The sequence below is a fragment of the Heptranchias perlo genome, chromosome 27 (genome assembly GCF_035084215.1).
Source record: "Heptranchias perlo isolate sHepPer1 chromosome 27, sHepPer1.hap1, whole genome shotgun sequence".
Taxonomy (NCBI): Eukaryota; Metazoa; Chordata; class Chondrichthyes; order Hexanchiformes; family Hexanchidae; genus Heptranchias; species Heptranchias perlo.
This window is the reverse complement of record NC_090351.1, coordinates 13388167-13404640: the sequence shown is the minus strand read 5'-3', so window position 1 is coordinate 13404640 and position 16474 is coordinate 13388167. Positions and strand designations below refer to the sequence as shown.

At 41.6% G+C, this 16474-nt stretch overlaps 1 protein-coding gene across 2 annotated transcripts in view; it reads right to left on the bottom strand.

The window, feature by feature from the left end:
- Window positions 1-3483: 3483 nt before the first annotated feature.
- Window positions 3484-16474, bottom strand: part of def6a (DEF6 guanine nucleotide exchange factor a) — a 131267-nt gene continuing 118276 nt past the window's right edge. Inside the window, exons 11-12 of one of the 2 annotated variants that reach the window (XM_068007364.1) lie at window positions 12017-12107; window positions 3484-5337 (exon numbers count right to left, since the gene is read on the bottom strand). In XM_068007364.1, the coding sequence (XP_067863465.1) occupies window positions 5027-5337; window positions 12017-12107 (402 nt within the window). In that variant the 3' untranslated portion in view covers window positions 3484-5026. Of the gene's footprint in view, window positions 5338-11998; window positions 12108-16474 lie in introns of both variants that reach the window. The other variant, XM_068007363.1, reaches the window with a different exon arrangement.

The window sequence follows — 16474 nt, the reverse complement described above, 5'->3', positions numbered from 1 at the left end:
ATTATGTGTGAACCTAGGCAGTAAATGTATGCACGCTAGTTGAGTTGAGGGACAGATCAGCCATGATCTAATTGAATGACGGAACAAGCTCGAGGAGCTGAATGGCCCACTCCTGTTACAATGATCACGGACCCTGATCTTGTTCTCACCTGACATCTGAACATGGGTGTTTTCCAATGTGGATCATTGGACAGTGCTTAGGATTGGGAACCCTGGCTGATTTTTCTCCTTCCTTTCTCTTTCACAAATCTATAAACAGATTGTCTGGCAATGCTTCTTTTTTTCCACTAGTTTTTTTTCTCTTCTTCCTTCCTAGCCAGAGGGCATTGACTCCTTGCTGGGGCACCACAGTTGGTGGTCACTCTGATACCTTGGCCAAGTGTCATTATTTATTTTGACAACAAGTGTCAGCAGCCAATTTTGGCTGGGGGAAGGGAAAAGAATCACAATTGACTTTGATCCACTTCTCACCCAATAACCAGAAATGTACATTTCCAGCAGGAGTCATTGAATGGCGATCAGCTGCAGCAACTCTACTATTTTCCTCTCCCAAACCCAAGGCTGAGGCCAGTTGCAGCTCTGTTACTGCCGAATCTAACTAGATCAGCCAAGATGATTTCGTTCACCTGAGGAAGGAGGAAGCCTCCGAAAGCTTGTGAATTTAAAATAAAATTGCTGGACTATAACTTGGTGTTGTAAAATTGTTTACAATAGATCAGCCAACTCAGCATAGACCTGCAATCAATTTAGGACTCTCCTGGTCTGCATGGCTCAGCTGTTCTCTGGATAAATTCATGGAACAATCTGGGGTGTCCCATCTGACCATATTTCTGATCACACATCACAAAGTTTTTTTTACAATTGCACTGATTTTCTGCTACTTATGATGGGTTTTGGACTTGGAAATATATCGCCGTTCCTTCATCGTCGCTGGGTCAAAATCCTGGAACTCCCTTCCTAACAGCACCGTGGGAGAACCGTCACCACACGGACTGCAGTGGTTCAAGAAGGCAGCTCACCACCACCTTCTCAAGGGCAATTAGGGATGGGCAATAAATGCCGGCCTCGCCAGCGACGCCCACATCCCATGAACGAATAAAAAAAAAAGCTGCTTTCAATCAACAGATTTTCTTTTCTGGCCCTTCCTCTTTTAAAAAAAAATGACCAGTCTTAAACATGATCTGTGCAATAAATTCTTTTCTATTGAGACTTAAGCTCCTCCCCTTTCTCTTTTCCCTGTTCTTACCCATTTCTGACAGTCTATGATCTCTTTTTAAGTACTACTTTCTCTACAAATAAAATATTAATCAATTCATGTTTAATAAATGAAATCCTTAGGAAGATCCAACAGGATAATATCATTCAGACAATTAATTTTGAGCAAAGAAAAATATGAAAAATCAAAATAAGCAACGTCAAAGACAGGTAAAGAAAACTCACCTGCTTCAGTGGCAGCTTCAGTCAGCCTGCAGACCGTCAGCAGGAATGTGTTGTAGCAAGTCCTCTCGTATCTTGATGTGACTTTTCCTGATCACCACTTTTTTGATTTTCTATATAAATGAGCGTGAACAGACCAAGGAAAGTTTGCTCATTAAACAATTAAAACTCTCGTCATCATTCTCTGTGTATTCACATGCAGGAAAATTCCGATCCAAGATTATAACTTAACTTACTCTTTCCTGCTCCCCTTGCTGCAGCTGTGTCTCTGCTTCAACTGTTGCCTTTTGCTACAGTTCCTGTTCCCTCCTTTCCATTTGCTTGCTTGTTGTTTTTCGTTAGATTTTTCTCTTTTTAAAAAACATTCTTGTAATTTTTGTGAGGGTATGAAATGCCCCTGGTTTCCTTCGGTCACGTGCCACATGTCGCCAGGTAGTCGACTTTCTTCCAAAGCCCTGGCAGTGCCGCATTTAACCCACTCACCCTCCCCCGCAAGGAGATTGGTGACATCCCAGTCTCGGCTGCGTTGAGAAATGAAGCAGCATTGGGAAATTGAACTTGTCCCCTCCGTTGTTGTGGCCTAGTCTGATGATGTTCCGATTGCTGCTTCAATGTGGCAGCCCACTCGCTTTCTGATTTTCTTGCTGCCACTTCTTTGTTTTGTGTTTGGCCACTTTTCTGTGCTTGCTTACAGTTTCATTCTCCCCTCTGTTCCCATTTCAATTTTGTTTCTCTCTTTCCTTCACTATTGCTCACACTCCCAGTTCACGGTGAGTTTCACCGAAACCGAGGAGATTCGCTGCAATTTTAGCAAGGGTACATCATTTTTCTGAAAAGTTCTGGAGAAACTCAGCATCTGTTGCATTCGTTTGATGGGATATTGAGAATTCTATAAAAACAAGTGCCTATGGTTTCTAATCTGCACTTCCTCCAAAGGTGCTATTAAGACCAAGAACTCACCATATAGGGAATTTGACATAGGCCCATGGCTTTACCAGTAGATGGTACATGTTGTTACACCAAAATGTTGCACTATCCAGATGTGAAAGAATTAATGAAATAGCCCTGATATTCAAGTTTGGTGCATTAATTTCAATGCTCAGGACACCAACTTGAGTCATATGCTCCAACCACACACACCTGATTCCTAAAGCTCTGCCTCTCTGCTAAAGCAATTCCTGATACTCTACTGGTCTCTCCCAATCTACCTGATTTTCCAAGCTCTGCCTGCTCCTCCTTGCCCACCCTCATTCCCCATGCTCGGTCTGATTCCTGAAGATCCGACTCCACGGATTTGTAGTTGTTGAAGTCTCCCGTGCTGCAGTTTCTGGTCAGTGTGTACCCTGATACCCCAGAACTTACTGTGTCCACAAATGATGTTTCACTGATGGTAGCTGAGCCCCTGGTGTATTGATACTATTCAAATATCCCACATTCCAGGAAACCACCCCATCAAATCACCGCGGCTTCCCAAAGCAGAGTAAATTTGGATCATGAGATTCACAGACAAATCATGGGCCATCACTGGAAACCTGCCTGTCTCAATTACCTTTGCCTTGGCTGGCGAGGACTTGTTGCTGAAACATTGTTCGGCACCGCATGGCTTGTCCAAGTTTGCAGTCAGTTAAACTAACCGACTCAAATTTAGCACAGCCCAGGCAGCTGCGGTGATCCCTGCAAATCTGAATCGGATAATCGGCTGCAAATGACAGGCAGGCTGCTGGCCAAGACGTTTCACCAGTGAACCTGTCCTGACAGAGACAAACATGACCATCTGAATCGGAGGTTCCGTTTTAACACTGTTCAGCAGTTGCTCCCCCCTCGCTGGCACCTATGTCTAAAAGATATATTTAAATGATGTGACCTTCTCAAGTGCTTCAATCAAGAGAATATTTTGAAGTTAAATGAAATCAATTATATAAAAGTGAACAGAAAATAGTTTGGTGTTAAGGAATTTTAGGAGAAGTGATTAGCAAACTGACAGGACGATAACCAGTATTCCCTCCAGACTTTGTACAGAAACATACAGACATTAAACCACACATCTTAAGAAACTACTTTATTACAGTAGAAATGTAACAAATACTGTACAGGATTTATCTCAATTACTGCATCATTTAGATGATTTAAAAAGAATGTTTATAATAATGTAACAGTGAGAATTTGGCTACAGCAGTAACAAATATGCAGTCCTGACCCTCAATCAGTTGGTTAACTGGGTTTTGACACGTGGAGAAAGTATCTGAACTAGGTCTTACTGTGGATTAAGTGATAGTTTAAATGATGGAATCATATTGACTAAACTTTGTAAGGCAGGCTGTATCTGTCAATAAACAAACTATACACATACATATCATTTGTGTTTACAAATCCCAGTCTGTAACAAACCTTAACCTATCTTTTTAAATGGATACTTCTGGAGTTAGCCATTACCTACCCTTCACTTTAAAAAAAACCCAGTGCAGCAATTGAACTAAATATTTATTAAAAATAACTGCACATACATAATTTTACAAAACTGAAGCGTAAAAATAAAAGCAACATTGAGATGATTTAAAATAGTTCTGACTGTAGCCCAAAATAAAGGACATGTTCATTTGAAAACATATAGCAGAAATGAAGCTCGTCTTTATTTATGAAATGCAGGAGCGCCTTTTATCCTGTATCCCACACTTAGACTTCCTATACAAAATTAGATTGGAACCAAAATTTGTACAATGTCATTGAAGAAACATTCGATACGTACTGTTCCTCACATTCATGTTTCTAAAACCACAGAGATGCAAATCCCATGAACCCAGAGTACAAACTAGTTTATAATAGATCTGAACTGTTTGATTTAAGATGAACTTGCCTGGTCAATTCTGACTTTGGATGACACACATTGGCAAGTTTAGGTAAGTGCAGCTTTAGACTTTTCAAACCAAAATCAGATAGTGAGCACAATAGGGATGTGTAAGGGCTTAAGTTCTGAGGATTGCTTTGTTGACAATGATAATGAATTGAAAACTTTAATATCATTAATAAGTAATGCCTCCATATTATAAGGCATATGAACAAATTGAAAAAATGGACTTCTATTTTAAAAGCAGACTTTGGTTGTTCAGTTTATAGTTAAGCCATTCCAGACAGCTGGACCGATGGCATCCATTTTTAACACTGATGCTTTTGCCAATTAAAAGATTTAAAAAAAACAAAATCCCCAAACTGTGCTATGGCATACAGGTGTAGGAATGTAAATATATGATAAAGCTCCAATCTTAAATTCAAGTTCTCGTTCACCAGTCTATTCTCGGCCCGAGGGTATATTGGGCACTGCTGTCTACAGTATGCAAACAATACTTGATGGCTTCAGGCAATTTGAGATCATCTTATCTGAAGTGACTTTAGTTATCCCTGTGAAAGAAGCTCAAGATAATGGCTGACGGTCATTCTTGCCGTCTGTCCTGCACTCTTTTCATTGGTGGCTCTGAACTTTACTGGACTGCTCTTGGTGATGTGATGTTTGCTGTCCAATGTGAAGTTTATTGTCCAATGTGAAGTAATGGAATACCAGCTATTTTGAAACACTCCCTGGTGCTCATCCAAACTACCGCACAGGTTCCTCTGTCGGAGCATGCTCTGGATCTTCTGTGGGTGATCTTTGAACAGGGTTTCTCATTTCCACTGAATTTCTTTTCACCTGTCCATTTAAAGCCGCGGTCTCCATTTCCACAACCGAGCTTGCGTTTGAAGGACAATTTGACAATGATCGATGTAGATTTTCTTTTTCAAGCTCGTCGGCAGTTGCGTTACCTTTGTTTTCGGGCCTTGCCGTTAGTTTTACTCCTCCATCCTTCTGTCCTCCTACTGCTCCTCGAAAAGCGGACCCAATGGTACCTCCTGTCGTAGGTCGTTTACCTGCAACAACATAAACAAGCATTTTGAGAATGTCTACGTTCATAAGAGAGTGCGGAATGATAAAAGACAATTTGATTATGCAGCCTGGTCTTTCTGCCGACCATTTACAAGTTGTACTAACAGGGATTCTTTTCAGCTTGTTTAATCTCCTGAATAAGCACACATATGGGGAATGATCCATACAGGCCAGAAATGCAAAAACTGAATTGTTGGTCTGTAGGAGCAGACTGAGAATTCAGCCCACCCACTGTCAGAGAAACAAAACAGCAGCTTGCAGCATGAAACTCCACTAGTGGCAGCAGTTTCTGGTACCTTTGCTCTCCAGTGGTGTGTGTGTGTGTGTGTGTGGGGTGGGGAAGGACAATGACTCCTGAACTGCTGTTCAGAGGTTTCATCAAAAGGGGAATTCTCTGCCTACTCCCACACAAACAGATAGTTATTCAGTAACTGCTTCATGAAATTTTAACACCAATTTGTTTTTTAAAAAGTGCCATTTTCTCATCCTTCAATCAGTATTTCCTGCTATTTCACCAGGTCAGTGACAGCCTGAGGCCTGAGACAAATTTGAGGTCGGGCCTCACTTAAATGCCGCTGGTGAACCTGGGACACAGAATGGGCACCATTGCAGCTCGCCGGTTGGGGAGAGCGGGGAAATAGTCAGGCTCTCATGAGGAGCGGGCGGCAGGTCGGGTCTGGGGAAGGACAACAGAACATTTCTTGGGCCTTTTCTCTCCCAGCACCCTCTGGTGGTCCCTTTAAGGAATGCCGTTTAGGCCGCTCAGTGCCTGGTACAACTAGGTGGAGAATGCACAATGTAAGCTCCACCCATTTTGTATTCGGGGTCCTACAAATGGCATAGGACCCAAATGCAAACTTCAAGGAGCCTAAAGACTGATTCAAGCGACAATTCGGGACGTGAAATTCCGAGGTCCAACGCTGGAAAAACGGGTTGCATTTCTCCTCCCTTTTGTTTCCCAGCATCCAATTTTCAATTTTAAAGGCTCCCAGTTTAACCATTCTTCTTGTATCACTGCACTGCAGCACATGTAGCTATGTTCTCATAGTGATCTGTGAGCCATTATAACAGTTACAGTATCAGATATAATATTATTAGTGTTGTGTCTTTCATTTTTGTACCCAAGGAGGGGAATGAGTTAAAGGGTCTATTAAAAAAATTACAGCAAGGTGCTGCTTCTGCTACTTTTAAAAACCTATTCTAGAATTTATAGCCCAACCACAGTTGAATAAAGTGATTATTCTTCTCTTCTCCGGTCTAGATCGCCAGAAGGCCTGTGTCATATTCAGCAGGATAAATACTGTGAAATGAGGGTCTGTGTTCAACCCCTGGGCAACAGTACAACGGATATTGTTCACTTCAGTTCGTAGAGAGCAAGGGCTCACTTGTGGGAGTTGGTCAGTGGGCCTTGATACTGAACATGAGAGAAATATCTGGCAAAAGATCTGGTGAAAGCCTGAAAATGTAACACTGATGAATCAATGGGCTGTGCAACTGATTGCCCCACAAGATGATCTCCCAATCTTAAGTGGCTTATCAGGAACATCATGGACTGGGGAGTAGGCATTTCTCCAGTTGTGGGCAGAGAGAAAAAACAGTTAAGCCACCATAATATACATGTACACTGTTCAGTGGATAGCATTGGCAGCTGCTCGAGATGGAAAGGAAAAAAACAACAAATGTTGTCATGATTCAGGTTCTCACTTTCGATGGTTTCAGAGTATTTCATATGAGCAGAGCAGGTCTCCCCAAAACTGGAAACTGGAGCTTTATGCAGTCTGCCCTTGTAGATGGTGTTTTGACCTGGAGCTAAACCCAATTTGTGTACTGGCCTTTACAGAGACTCATACCACAAGCAGCTCAGTACGAAATATCAACATTTGGATCACAGCTTTACAGCCTAAAATTAGCTAAACTATATACAAATTAATACACACAAAAACGCTTCCCATTACACTGACAATAATAAGATTCAGAAACACAACTGATATGAAGGTGGGTGATCAGCCAAAACATTATGATATTAGTTCTAGGAAACTATTATCAATAATACTGAACACTCATTGACACAGCACAAAGCACTTTCACACATACCGAAGCACAGACACTTTGGGGGCAATTTTAACCTAACTCACCAGGCGGGAAATCCACGGGATCGGGTGTAACTCTGGTTTGACACTCCGCCAATATTATTCTCTATTGACTTCAATGAAGAGTAAAATCGGGCGGGATGTAAAAGCAGCATTACACCTGATCCCCTCAGTTTCCTGACAGGCGGGTTAGGTTAAAATTGCTCCCTTTTGCTGGAATGCAGTTGCTCAGCTGCTACCGAATACAAAGGCATAATTAATCTGATTCCCCCAAACATCTAACATAATGCCGAGTCATCTTTAACACAAATCATCAAATATGGAAGATCATCATGTCTGCAGGAATAGATATATCACCACTGCGACGTTATTCAGCAGAATTGCTGACACCTGGATAGATCAATGAGCATTTCAAACCCATACCCTGATTCCCACACAGCTATTCCAGGTAGGGTAGAGCTAGCAGTCAACTTAAGCTTAAAGAGGTGCAGCATGGCTTGGGTTATATTAGATTTTAAAAATACATGTGGTCACCATAGGACATACCTTTGTGAAATATTATTCAATAAGGATAATAAATGACACACAGATGTGTTTTCTATTTGTTTTCTTTGTTAGATTAGCATAGCTAATACATCCACAGATAAGGACTGAAGGGAGCACAGATGATAGGAGATATGAAAATATAAAAACACACCTTACATTTGCAGAACAACCACTGATGTTTGTTTCCAGACAGTTAACATTCGACTGATGGTATTGATCTCCTACAATTACCGAAGGCTGTCCTTGTTAATTTATACTTGCAATACAACATGCTAACTAATATTCTATTACTTGGCATAGGTTTTACAGTTCAGAATGTAATGCAGTTGTTGTTAAGGCTACATAAAGTAGTTTCTGTTCACTGAACTATGAATTCCTTCATTTACTGCTGAATGTCTCAATCTGTTACTACGCTACATGCAGTCAGTTATTTCTCCTGCCTTTGTCTGAAGGCACAGTAAGCTGGTGCTGTGATAGCTATCTAGTAAGTAATAACAGGAAACTGCCAATGTACGACATGCAGCTCAACCACAAACTAGACAACTGAACCTTTGAAGGCGTTCAAGCAAGTATTACTTGTAAACCAACTGTCTGTTCACAATTCTTCATAGTCAGCAATCTACTCACCATTTTATGTAATGTTATATTGTGGTATTCCTGTTCAGTGTTTCCCATATTATATGCATTACATTTTTCAAAGTCAATCGATTGAAGGGGACCTAGCCCAGGTTAATTGGTAGGAATAAAAAATGTCTGCTCAAACAGTGAACCAGTATTGGGGGGGGGGGGGGGGGATGAGGTACAGGTTAAATATAATTAGTCTAAAAGTAATGAGGGTGTGTCAAAGGCTGGGGTTCCATTGATGAATACAGAGGCTAGAGCAAAAATTAGTTTTTAAAATAAGAAGCAGGTGATAAATATAGGGAGCTAACACAGAACGAAATGCTCAATCTGAAATTTAAAGGGATATGTCCACTCAAAGAGAAGTGGCTGCATATAGGGACAAGTACTGCTTCAGTCTTTATAAAGGTTCAAAATGGATATGAAATATTTGTCAGCCTTTGCCAAGGCTGGATGGATGGAGGAATGGAAGGGAAAGGAATAGCGGATAAAAATAAAATGAAAGGAAACCCAATGTGGAGCCATGAAATAGTCTGTGGGTAAGTCACATTGCGATGCAACACCCAGCAGAAAAGGGATAGTTCTTGAGGGACAGAAAAGGGAGATGGAACTATACCTCACACATTAGGTATACATCTGATCTTACCCCAGGACCTGCATTTACTGACTGAGAAAGTCCTTCCTGGGAAAGTTGGTGCCTCCATTTCACAAAGGAGGTTGAATTTTAGTTACGCCCTCTCTTGGAGGTTACAACAACAACTTGCGTTTATATAGCGCTTTTAACATATTAAAACGTCCCAATGTGCTTCACAGGAGTGTTATCAAACAAAATTTGACACCGAGCCACATAAGGAGATATTAGGACAGGTGACCAAAAGCTTGGCCGAAGGGGTAGGTTTTACGGAGCGTCTTAAAGGAGGGGAGAGATGTAGAGAGGTGGAGAGGTTTAGGGAGGGAATTACAGAGCTTAGGGCTGAGGCAACTGAAGGCACAGCTGCCAATAGTGGAGCGATGAAAATCAGGGATGCGCAAGAGGCAAGAATTGGAGGAGCGCAAAGATCTTGGAGGATTGTAGGGCTGGAGGAGGTTACAGAAATAGGGAATGGCAAGGCAATGGAAGGATTTGAAAACAAGAATGAGAATTTTAAAATCGAGGCGTTCCTGGAACAGGAGCCAATGTAGGTCTACGAGCACAGGGGTGATGGGTGAATGGGACTTGGTGTTAGTTAGGATACGAGCAGCAGAGTTTTGGTCGAGGTCAAGTTTATGGAGGGTGGAAGATGGGAGGCTAGAACATGGGAGGCCAGCCAGGAGAGCATCGGAATAGTCAAGTCTAGAGGTAACAAAGGCATGGACGGGGGATTCAACAGCAGATGAGCTGATGGAGGTGGAAGTAGGTGGTCTTGGTTATGGAGCGGATATGGGGTCAAATAGGACGCCAAGGTTGCAAACGGTCTGATTCAGCCTCAAATAGTGGCCAGGCAGAGGAATGGAGTTGGTGGCTAGGGAACGGAGTTTGTGGTGGGGACCAAAGACAATGGCTTTGGTCTTCCCAATATTTAGTTGGAGGAAATTTTTGCTCATGCAGTACTGGATGTCGGACAAGCAGTGTGACAAGCAGAGGAAACCCTCCGTGCCAGCCATCAAGCGGGAGGCTGGGTATTGCATATCTCCTCCCCAGAGGAAAGCAGTGCACTTTCCCTGTCTGGAGGTGGCGGGCCGGGGTCAATCGTCTTTACAGTACATGGATGCCATTTTTGATGCTCTGCCATCTTGGAAACCCTTCCAAGAACATTCACTTGCCCTGTCAAGCTGATGCCTTCTTTCCACAGGTAAAGTAATGAATATGTTGCCTCTTGCATAGAAGACCACTGTTGTTTGCTTGATGCATTGGCAAATAGCCAACTGACTTATTTGGCATATGTCACTCGTGCCTTGGAAGGATCCAATGGCCGAAACATTTAATGTGATAGAGACCTAAATGGCAACCTACTTTGTGAAGTGGAGGCACCAAAAACAGGTCTCCTCTGACATGCCCAGGAAGCGCTGGCTGGATCAGTAAATGCAGGTCCTGGGATAAGGTCAGGTGTATACCTAATGTGTGAGGTATAATTCCATCTCCCTTTCCTGTCCCTCCAAAACTACCCCTTTTCTTTTAAATCCAGGAGCACTATTGGAACCCCAAAGGAATGCCCATGCAAAAAAATCAGGCCCAAACAGCAACAAAAATCAACGAATCGATAAAAATGAAGGCAATATAATAAGCTAAAAAAATTAACTTGCCAAACAAAAATTAAAATGTGATACTTGCCTTTAAGAAGCCCAATCCTGCAGGTCAAGCCATCCAGACACTGCTGCGCCCATTTCAAAAGGGCGAGCAGTGCTACCGGTGAAAAGCCGCAAAGTTCAGTTTGGTAGTCGATTTAATAAAATTAGTGTGTACAATAGAAAGCGGTTAGAATGTGGAACTTGCTACCACAAGGAATAGTTGAGGTGACTCGCATAGATGCATTTAAGGGGAAGCTTCATAAACACATGAAGGAGAAAGGAATAGATTGTTATGCTGACAGGGTTAGATGAAGAGGGGTGGGAGGAGGCTTGTTTGGAGCATAAACAATGGCATTGACCAGTTGGGCCAAATGGCCTGTTTGTGTGCTGTACGTTCTATGTATTTCTATGTAATGAGTCTTGCTTTGGCTACTTTTCTTCTTCACTGCAAAAAACGGCCCATTGCAAATCTAACAGCTGCTCAAGAGTTGGATCTACTGTCAGATGCTGGCATGTTGCCTGCCGCTCAAGTTGGGAAATAATGTTTCAAGTGCAGGAGTGGTGGGAATGTAAAGGAACAGGTTATCAGCCCATAAATTTGATAGAAGCATCCTGCTGTGATGAAACTCGTCCATCAGTTTCAACTTCGAGTAACCATAATGTATAAAGCTCAAACACATTTAATAAATCTCCGTGTACTGACTTGGCAGCTCATTCCAAAATATCAGTTGATTGTTGCCACAGCAACATAAACACATTGGGATGCACCTGCCTACGGTAAGGACAATCGCTTGGAATTCCTATGGGGGTTTGCCGGTTCATCTGCCATAACTTCAACGGAAGATCGACAGAAACCCCCGACAAACGGCTGAACACCAAATTTAGGGTGGACGATTGGGAGAAAGCCTGCAGAAACTCAGCTCCATGGTGATTATGGTCTGAGCACAGGGTTTGGGTCTATAATCTGATTACTACTCTTAGATGCGTAACAGATTTTTGTTGTAGCATAAAGACAGTTAAAGTGATATAAAAACTCAGGGCTTATATTTTCTGAGGTCAATTTTTAAACAAATACAACAATTAAAAAAATAATACATTTGTTTGCAAAAACATAATTTACTTCAATGTTGCTGGTTACCTCCTGGTCCAATTGGATGCATTAGCCTGTTCATCTGGACGTTCCAGTGCTTAACGTGTGAACTTGCTTGGTGTAATTTTCGCTGTGCAGCCTGTAAAAGGAGGGGAAAGAAAACTGTAACCAAATCTGAAATTGGGTTTGAAAATGCCTGTGGAGAAGAAAGCTGTTCCCAAGAAGGACACCAAGAAAACCGCAAGTAAAGCGACAGCAAAGGGTGGCAAGAAGCAGACTCCATTAACCAACAAATGGGAAATTGCCTAGTGTTAACACCTGTACAGGTTCTCAGCAAAAGTTTAAAATACTTTTATTTTGGTGAGATACATTTATCATTGTGTGAAGAGAAGGAAGTTTCATTAAAGGAAGGGCACTCTCTAGTTAGTAGATTCTGCTGCTGTGACTCCACTGAGTTATAAAACATGGCCAACTTGTTACAGCATTAGATGGAAAGATTATATTGCAAAGACTGATTTAAAAAATCCCTCAGTTTAAGGAGATTGCATCCAATCAGTCTTGAGCTGGATAGTTCTTCATTGTGCAATACAGAGAAACAAAAAAATATTTATGAAAACAGAGACAATTGACAAACTAGCACCAAATTTCACCAACACTGTTAATAGCTCTGAAAGAAAGCAAATCGATGCTTCATATTTTATGTTTATGAAACACCAAGTCACCATGTGCAGTACATTCTACTCTTCATAGAATCACTGAATCAAAGAAAGTTACGACACAGAAGAGGGCCATTAAAGAGCTATCCAGCTTAATCCCACTTTCCAGCAGTTAATTCAAATTATTGGATGAATCACATTTTTAGCGCAAAAATGATTGAATTATCAGGAGTAGGCTGTATTCTGACACAGCCTGATTTAAGTTAACTAATTATTTAAGTCTTCATGATGAAAAGAAATCCTCTGAACATATCCACAATGCATGTTATGTAGGGGGCAGAGAAGTGACCAGTTTCATTGTAGGAGCAGCACTCCTAAAGTTGGACCTGTTAGCATAAAATAGTTGATATAATTATTCTGTTGCTATAACTCTCTTGTTCTGCTGCAAGGATGCTGAAGGAAGTAAGGGTGGAAATTGCAGAGGTGCTGACCATAATCTTCCAATCCTCCTGAGATATGGGGGTGGTGCCACAGGACTGGAGACCTGCAGATGTTACATTCTTGTTCAAAAAAGGGTGTAAGGATAAACCCAGCAACTACAGGCCAGTCAGTTTAACCTTGATGGTGGGAAAACTTTTAGAAACGATAATCTGGGACAAAATTAATAGTCACTTGGACAAGTGTGGATTAATGAAGGAAAGCCAGCATGGCAAATCGTGTTTAACTAACTTGATTGAGTTTTTTGATGAGGTAACAGAGAGGGTTGATGAGGGCAATGCGGTTGGTGTATATGGAATTTCAAAAGGCATTTGATAAAGTGCCACACAATAGGCTTGTCAGCAAAATTGAAGTCCATGGAATAAAAGGGGCAGTGGCAGCATGGATACGAAATTGGCTAAGTGACAGGAAACAGAGAGTAGTGGTGAACGGTTGTTTATCAGACTGGGGGGAGGTATACAGTGGTGTTCCCCAGTGGTCAGTACTAGGACCACTGCTTTTTTTGATTGATATTAATGACTTGGACTTGGTTGTGCAGGCACAATTTCAAAATTTGCAGATGACACAAAACTTGGCCTCCTTCTGTGCTGTAACCATTTTATGATTCTAACTCAATAACATGATGTGGACATAGATCAATGTAGGCACAGAGAACTCACTGCAGGTATGAACTAGTTATCACCAGGCATGTGTTGCAGAAGTCCCCAGACTAATTCTGAAGATTGCTGCTACAAAACACAATCTGGTGCATACATTAAATCAGATTATTTAAGAATTGATCAAATAAAACATAATCACTCAATATATATATATTCTGAGAGGGCTTGACAGGGTAGATGCTGAGAGGCTGTTTCCCCTGGCTGGAGAGTCTAGAACTAAGGGGCATAGTCTCAGGATAAGGGGTCGGCCATTTATGACTGAGATGAGGAGAAATTTCTTCGCTCAGAGGGTTGTGAATCTTTGAAATTCTCTACCCCAGAGGGCTGTGGATGCTCAGTCATTGAATATATTCAAGGCTGAGATCGATACATTTTTGGACTCTAGGGGAATCAAGGGATCGGGGGATTGGGCGGGAAAGTGGAGTGGAGTTGAGGTCGAAGATTAGCCATGGTCTTATTGAAAGGCGGAGCAGGCTCGTGGGGCCATATGGCCTACTCCTGCTCCTATTTCTTATGCAGAGATTGGGGTGAATTTTCACTTTTAACTCTGGGCAGAAAACGGGAAGCATCGGATTGGCCGCTCGTTTTACATACCACCTGTTTTGAGTTTGGAAAACAACACCCACTTTCTGGCCGGAGGTAAAAGTGCAAATTCACCCCATCGACCCATGACAAGCTCAAGACATGACTTTCTCAGTTGTATCATTTCCATATTACGGTTGTGCAATTGGCAGCTTGAGCTCCTGTTGTCAACAGCAACTGATATTTCTAAAGCATTGCTTTTTGGCCTCTGATTGTTATTGTTGCAGCATGAATTCTGGGCTGCATTGACTCAGTTATTTGAAAGTAGCTCCACCAGTGGTCCACAGGAAGCATAAGCCATCAATTGTAATATTTCTATGAATTTCAAAATGATTAGTACAAAGTCCCAATAAACACTTCGTGATGGTGTGATCTTTAACCATACTTTGACCTTAAACCTGACACATCATATGACACATATCACCACAAACACCACAAGCTAAAGGCCAAGCTTCCATGAGTTAAAATTATTTTCCTTTCTCCAACTCTCCTCCCTTAGTGAAGACCCATTTAAAACTGGCCCATATGGTGATAACTGCAATTGAAAACCCATGATAAACATTACTTTCCTGTTAACAGCAACATCGAAAGTACAAAAAGAGCCAATTAGCTATTCTTTGTTTTGTAATAAAGGGTACAAAAGTCTTTTTCTGTATGAAACAAAAGGCAGTTCACCAGATTTCTTAAATCTCTGAGTTCTGCATCCATAGGCACGGACAGTTCCTTGTAGGTCAATAAAACATTACTTCTATTTTAAATTTTTACAAGGCTGGAAGGAAGGACAGACAGTAATATCTTGTGCCAATGGGACTCAGAAACCACCTTTGATAGAAAGAGGCCAAGGGATCAGCAATGCTCTACTCAGCTACAGGTTACAGCACATCAAAACCAGGGCTTTCATTGTCTTTTACGGATAGAGAGCTTCATGTTGCAAGAGCCTTTATAAACTATAAACATCAATTGGTTGATTTAACTTCTTGGTGAGCATCAGGCCACCTTCATAAAACTTGAGATTGGAAAATTTCATTTACATGAAAATAAAAAATAGGGAGCACCATTCTATGAACTATGATTAAGCAGAGTCCCAGGCCTTGTGCTAGCAAAGTTTGAAGAAAGCCTAAAATTTGGTGAACTCATTATACTATATCTCCATGGTTCTGGCATTTGGTGGCAAACCTTTTCCATTTACAATCATACAATTTTATGGTAGATAATCTTTTTGACGAAAGAAAACCAAACTTAGTCCCTTTTTTGAGGAGGTAACTAATGTGGGAGATAAGAGAGTTTTAAAAAATTCATTCATGGGATGTGGGCGTCGTGGCAAGGCCAGTTTTTATTGCCCATCCCTAATTGCCCTTGAGAAGGTGGTGGTGAGCCACCTTCTTGAACCACTGCAGTCCGTGTGTTTATGGATGTTAGTTATATGGACTTCCAGAAGGCATTCAACAAGGGTCCATATAAGAGACTTAACAAAAATGAAAGAGCATGGAATTGGAGGCAACCTATTGGCTTAGATAGGGAATTGGTTAGGAGGTAGGAGACAGAGAGTACGGATAATGGGTATGTACTCAAATTGGCAGGATGTGACTAGTGGCGTTCCCCAGGGATCTGTACTGGGGTCACAGCTTTTCACTATATTTATAAATGACTTGGATGATGGAATAGAGAGCTGTATATCTTTGTTTGCTGATGACACTAAGCTAGGTGGCACAGTAAATAGTGTAGATGGGAGTAGAAAGTTACAAAGGGACTTTGATAGATTAAGTGAGTGGGCAAAACTGTGGCAGATGGAGTTCAATGTGGGAAAGTGTGAGGTCATCCACTTTGGACCTAAGAAAGATAGATCAGAGTATTTTCTAAATGGTGAGAAGCTGGGAACTGTGGATGAGCAGTGAGATTTAGGGGTCCAAGTACAGAAATCACTAAATACTAGTGGACAGGTACAAAAAATAATTTAAAAGGCTAATGGAATGCTGGGCTGGGATGCAAAACAGTGTAAGTTATGAGACAGCTGCACAGAGCTCTGGTTAGATCCCGTCTGGAGTACTGCAGTCAGTTCTGGGCACTGCACCTCAAGAAGGATATATTGGCCTAGGAGGGGGTGCAGTGCA